The following is a 6,311-nucleotide window of genomic DNA, read 5'->3' on the forward strand; positions in this document are numbered from 1 at the left end:
CTTCCCAGCACTGGTGCCTGGGAGTAGGGAGCCTGGGGCCACTCACTCCTCAGAGAGGACCTCTGCAGCTGATGTCCCTCTCGATTCCTAATTGCCACGAGTGGGTGTGGGACCTGCCTGTTCTGCGTTTCCACCTCTTTTACCAATCTCTTTGTGGCTTCTTCTATATATGTTTAGTTATAGGACTTCAATTCAGCTAGTCTTCAGGTGGTTCTTCATGTAGGTTCTGAATTTTTTTTTAATTTTGATGTGATTGTGGGAGGAGGCAAACACAGCATTTCCATCATCTATCTTGACTGGAAGCCCTCTGAGATGTCTTCTTTACCATTGGGAGAAAGTGACCAGTTGACTAGGAATTCTGATTAGATTATTCTCATATCTGTTATTCACTGAATTGTTCAAAAATGCTTTACATGGAAATCCAGTTGCTAACCCCCCCTTTCCCAAAAGTCCTGCTCGAATTTTTATTGGTATTGCAATGATTCTGTTAATTCCTGAAGTACTGACATCTTTATGGTGTCAAGCTTCTAATCCACAACTACCTACGTCTCTCTATTATTTTAGGTCTGTAATTTATTTTTCAGCAAAAATTTTCATTGTAGATATCTTGCATATTTTTCATTAGATTCCTCCCTGGGTGTCCGATGTTGTTTGATTCTGTTGCAACTGGCATCATGTGAGGCCTTTGAAGGCACACTCAGTATAACCTGTCCATGTCTAACACTCTGCCCACCATGGGCATGAGAAGCAAAGTAATACTCAGCCTTTCCTTTCCAGGGAGCCAGTGCACCGTGCCTACCCCAGCAAAGTGAAAGGGTATAATAGCTTCACTGCAGGAAATTTCAGAATCCAAGCATTGCAGCCAAGAAAGTGTGCTTTCTTCTAACCTACATCTCTCCGGTTGGCATTTCAGCTTATTTTCCTCTAGTTTGGTTCACAGTGTGCCTTCCACAAAGATTTCATATCTATCAGTCTGCTATTTGAATCATCATTCAGATAGTCCTGCCACATTGTAAAACTATGTGTAGCTCTTATTAAGAGGGAATTTGCTCATGATATAGTATTAAGTTAAAAAAACACAATGAAAATCTAATTTTATTTTTTAAATGTATGGCTTAGATAAACAGGTTAAAAGAAAATGTATGACAGTGGTTATATTTGGGTGCTTAGCTTCTGGACTATTTTGATACATGTCTGCATTTCCAAAATGTTAATGTTAAATGTGCATTTTCTTTGTATTGAGCAAAAAAAATTTTATACACACACATACACACACACACACACACACGTATATATGTCAGCATCTGTTTTGTTAATCCTTACCTGAGGATATTTTTTCCATTGAATTTTTAGAGGAGGTGGGAGAGCGAGAGAAACATTGATTGGTTGCCTCCAGCATGTGCCCTGACTGAGGCAGTGACCCTGTGAAACCCAGTACGTGCCCTTGACGGAGATTCGAACCTGGGACCCTTTGATGCACAGGCCAATGCTCTAACCACTGAGCAAACCAGCCAAGGCAAAACATCAGCATTTTTGAATGGGAAAAAAAATTAAACTATGTATTAAAATTACTGGCTTGAATTTTACTTTCCCCTTCATTGTACAAAGTCTATTAAACATCACTAGTGAAGTTAAAACAGGTATCTGACGTATCTTAAGATAATCAAGAAAGTGAAACTTCTTTTCCAGACGTGTCAATTTTCCTGCCAGTGCCTCTGGTCAGCTGTAAAGTCCACCACTTGGTGAGAATTCTCTCCCCACACTTGGAACCTTGCAACACCTGTTTTATTTCACACTTTCTTGATTCCTGGGTCAAATCCCAGGTCCACAGTGTAGGCTCCAGTTAAATTTCTTAGTGGTCCAGATGTGTGTCCCCCGCTGAGCTGGCCTAGTAACCCCACTGTTTATTGACAGGTTCTCAGGAATCCGATAGCTCTCAGTCCGCCAAGAAAGACATGCTGGCTGCCTTGAAGTCCCGGCAGGAAGCGCTGGAGGAAACGCTGCGCCAGCGGCTGGAGGAGCTCAAGAAACTCTGCCTCCGCGAAGCCGTAAGCAGTTACTGTTGCTGCCTGGGGAAGTCTGTATTGTCTGAGCCCTCATCCCCTTCACAGACTTACATAGGGGAGTGGGTCACAAAGAGATCATAGGAGGCAAACAAGAGCTCCGGACACACAAACGTTGGAAATAGCCAACCCCTGTCATGTGCCCCATCAGAAACAGAAGTGGTGACGTTCCTGGGACACCAGGGTACCAGTGCAAGCTGAGTCTCAAGTGGGACCTCACTAGAGACCAGTCATGGTAGCACCTGTAAATGATAATGTTTGCACGGTGCCCTTAGTTTATAAAGCATTTTCTCGTATGTTATTACCTCCCTGACTGGAGTGGTTTGCCACCATTTTCTAAGACTTTGTGTCTGAGTTGACTGTTGTGGCTTTTGTTCCCTTGAGGCTGTTTCAGGTACTATATCTTTGGAAATCATGCTGAAAAGCATCACTGGGAATCCATAAAGAAACAGGATTTCACTTGATATATAATTCCCTTTAAAACTCATCTGATGTGACACTCTTTTTTTTAAAAAAAATGAAGTCTTAGCCTAGTGATATCTTTAAGTTTTATGCATAGCAACATTCCTCAAGCTCCTGTTTGCACTGGTCTCAGGTTTCATTGGGACTCAGAGGCTGTGACAGGCCACTGTTGTATTTATTTGAATGTCCGCTTCCACCTTCTTTTGTATATTCTGCAGTTCTCTGTCAGCATGTTTGATGAATTGAACTTTTAATGTCATACACCTTACTGTGCATGTGTGTGCATGGACATGCATGTGCATGTGCTTGCACCTGCACAGGATAGGGCGGGAGCCCTCCAGGGAGCCATTGTAGTTCATATAATGTTACACAGAGCGATACTGGTGAACAGTTGAGAATCGGAAGTATAAAGAGGCTCCCAGACTGTATTCCCCTGCCCTCAATAATAGTGCCTTGCCCCAGGCCAAATGAACCAGGGGCTTAGAATGAAATCACATTACATTTCCACTTGGCTTAATTAGGTACTGGATTGATTGAAACCGGAGCCAACTCAAACCAGACCCACATTAGCACAAACCCACTGCAAATCTTAGGAAAGCACATGCCCGGAGGGAGGGAGGGAGAGAGGGAGGGATCCCCAGCAAGCTTTTCCTTGAGGTCCCAAGACTCCCAGGGAAAGGTGTGGCTCTCTGGTGATGACCAGCATGTCCTCCTCTGGTTTGCAGCAGCCACCAGCATTTGTATAAAGAATATGCTTTAAAAATTTAAGAAGTATGGCTTTGGGCGTCTGCATTTAATAATTTGTAAAGACTTGTTTTGTTTTTAATAGAGACAATGTCCCTAAACCCAGGAGGGAGTCAGCATCAGAAAATTGGAGAAACATGTCAGGGCAGAGTTAGCATGTGTTAAAGAAGATCTCACTGTGTCTCTTAAAACTAAAAGCAATTATCAGGAAAACAAAGCTTTCGCTTCTTACAATGTTGACAGCAGAAAACAGCTTGAGCAGAAGGGATACCCTCTCTGGCCCCAGGCAGGTTGCTTTGTGACGTCTCCCGTTCTGGTCTCTGGACGCCTCTGTAATCTTGGGCAGAAGAGCCTCTGTCTATGCCACACACCGTGTCCCTCCGCTCAGGATGTCGGGGAGCAGTTTGTCCCCTGGGGAGCTAGCGGGGCAGCCAGAATGGGGTGGAGCAGAAGCATTTGGCAGAAATACCAATATGAGAATTTAAGAGGAACCAAGCCAAGCCCCACAACAGTGTGTGAAATCCTCCTTCCTCATGTGGCTCTGGCTACATGTGAAATTGGATTAAATGTGGAGAATCGAGGCCTTGAGTCAAAGACCCTCAAGCAGATGGTGGAAAATCAGTAGTCTCGTTTTTTAAAACATAGTATTTTGTTTTAAAACCACAGATACTTTAGACTTGCCATGTTAACCACTTTCCCCTCCTTTTATAAGTTTCAGGTGAAAAAAGGAAAGTCCTAACAATATAGGATTCTCAGTGTGCATGTTGTTTATAAACTGACTTTAAGGGAATCAGATAAACATGTCACAGAATAAACACATAGGACTTTGGCAACATTTGAACCACAATAAAAAAAGGAAAGAAACAGAAAGGAAGATTGCAGAGCCTTCCACGCTCAGACAGTTTGCCTTTGTCCTCTAGAATTCTTACACAGGACAAAAAGGCCTAGGGCTCATTCTCAGGTGCAGAGTGCTGGTGCACTCCAGGTGCATTCACATGCATGCACCATTGCACATGTCCGTACACACAACCCAGTGCACACACCACACCCCAGTGAGCGCACACACACCCACACAGAATGGTGGGAGGAGAAGCCAGACCACCCCTCCTCTTAGAACAGCGGTTCTCAACCTGTGGATTGCGACCCCTTTGGGGGTCGAATGACCCTTTCACAGGGGTCACCTAAGACCATCAGAAAACACATATATGATTACATATTGTTTTGTGATTAATCACTATGCTTTAATTATGTTCAATTTGTAACAATGAAATTGGGGGTCACCACAACATGAGGGACTGTATTAAAGGGTTGCAGTATTAGGAAGGTTGAGAATCACTGTCTTAGCAGGTAGATCATCATCTGGAATCTACTGGTCCAGGCTTCCCGCCTGTGGGACACTAGCACTGGGCAACCTGACACAATAGCTTTTCATGATGATGCTGAGCTGTGAGCTCTTCCTTGAGTCTGTGCAGCACAGGTATTGATTTGGGGCTAGAAACCAGGGCTGGGCTTTGCCACCTGTGCCATTGGCAGCTCACAGTGGCTCTCCCAGAACTTTATTTCCCTGGAAGGGACTCCTCACAACTGATACCTTGGCTCCACCACATGGATTAGCTGCTGATTCAGATTTGATCTTTATTTAGCCCAGACATAGCCCCTCATATGGAGCCCAATTCTAATGTGGACTCATTCCACTGACCTAGTGTTTGCAGGGTCATTGTCACTATGGCCATGTGTCAGCTAAGCTCACTGTCATCGTACTCACAACAATTAGATTTTCAGACCCCAAAATATACACTCAACAGATCTGTTTTAATAGATGTACCAAAAGTACGGGTTTATTTTCAGTTTGTACTGAAACTCTTATTTGTGTACATTTAATGTCCTTTAAGCTCAGCCTGTTCCCCGAGTGTTGGCCTGAGTGGAATAATTCTTATATTTAGTTTCTAATTTGTCATATGCATTTTTCTGGGATTTTCCATATAAACACCACTCTTCCTAAGAAAGACTATGTGGAAGACACTTTAATCTCAGCTATCAGTAAGGGAGGGTGGGGTGCAGGGGCACTGCACGGGAGCCAGAAAGATCAGCGATGTGTGTGGCCCCACCTGGCACACAGTGGGCATGCAGGAAACACTTGGGAAACTAACAAATGAATGAAATGCAAGGTTTATGATGAAATCTAAAGCAACTTTGTTTATGTGACAGTTACTTTCGGAAGAACTTTTCAAAGTGCATCTGTAAAAAAGGATTGCTCTCATCCATTTTTAGAGAAATGAAATCACATTTTAAAAACTCTTATTTACGCTCATTTAGGCATTTTGCTTAATAAAGGTACGATTTTGAATGTGTGCATTGAAGAGTGTGTTGTGTGTGTGTGTGTGTGTGTGTCCTGGAAATAAGCACCTGCCCCCTGATTCCACCTCTCCTCCTGCTGTTGCACATTTGCAGGAGCTGACGGGTAAACTGCCTGTTGAATATCCCCTGGACCCAGGGGAGGAACCACCCATTGTTCGAAGAAGAATCGGGACGGCCTTCAAGCTGGACGAACAGAAAATCCTGCCCAAGGGAGAGGTGCGCCCTTCTTCCTGGTGTTGGGTTCACTCGCATCACCCTCGTTTTCTGTTTGCTGGGGCTCCCAGGTTTTCTGTAACAGCTGCAGCATTGCGCACAGTGCCAGCTGCCCTGTCCCCTTCCTGCTCAGTATTTCCCTTCGCCTCTGGTTACATTCGCAGGTTGGTCAGTATATGGCTCCCAGGGTAGGACGAGCTAGTTGAGTGTTCCTAAGCATTTTGCTTTTAGTGTGCGTTGTCTATCTGACAGGATTAACCTCGCAAGCTGTGAGGTTAATCTTGGGAGGACATTCTAACAATGCCCATTGCGTGTCTTTTTAATGGCCTCCCATCCCTGGTTACTCAGAGCCCTAGCCCACTGGTTAGCATGCGGGTAAAGTCACCAGAACACAGTGTCCTGGAGCAGGTAGAAGGGGAGGGGCCAGTTGGCTGAGATCTGCACCAGGAGGTCCTGGGGGCGGGGGGGGGG

The 6,311-nt window shown here is 44.5% G+C and overlaps 1 protein-coding gene across 3 annotated transcripts in view; it reads left to right on the forward strand.

Annotated features, from left to right (window-relative positions):
• The window catches only part of FRMD4A (FERM domain containing 4A), a 337,605-nt gene that overhangs the window by 303,417 nt on the left and 27,877 nt on the right, over positions 1-6,311 (forward strand). For all 3 annotated transcript variants that reach the window (XM_006765734.2, XM_006765735.2, XM_006765739.2), the window contains exons 15-16: positions 1,915-2,048; positions 5,721-5,843. In XM_006765734.2, coding sequence (XP_006765797.1) covers positions 1,915-2,048; positions 5,721-5,843 — 257 coding nt within the window. The remainder of the gene's footprint in view (positions 1-1,914; positions 2,049-5,720; positions 5,844-6,311) is intronic.

The sequence above is a fragment of the Myotis davidii genome, unplaced genomic scaffold (genome assembly GCF_000327345.1).
Source record: "Myotis davidii unplaced genomic scaffold, ASM32734v1 scaffold660, whole genome shotgun sequence".
Classification (NCBI taxonomy): Eukaryota; Metazoa; Chordata; class Mammalia; order Chiroptera; family Vespertilionidae; genus Myotis; species Myotis davidii.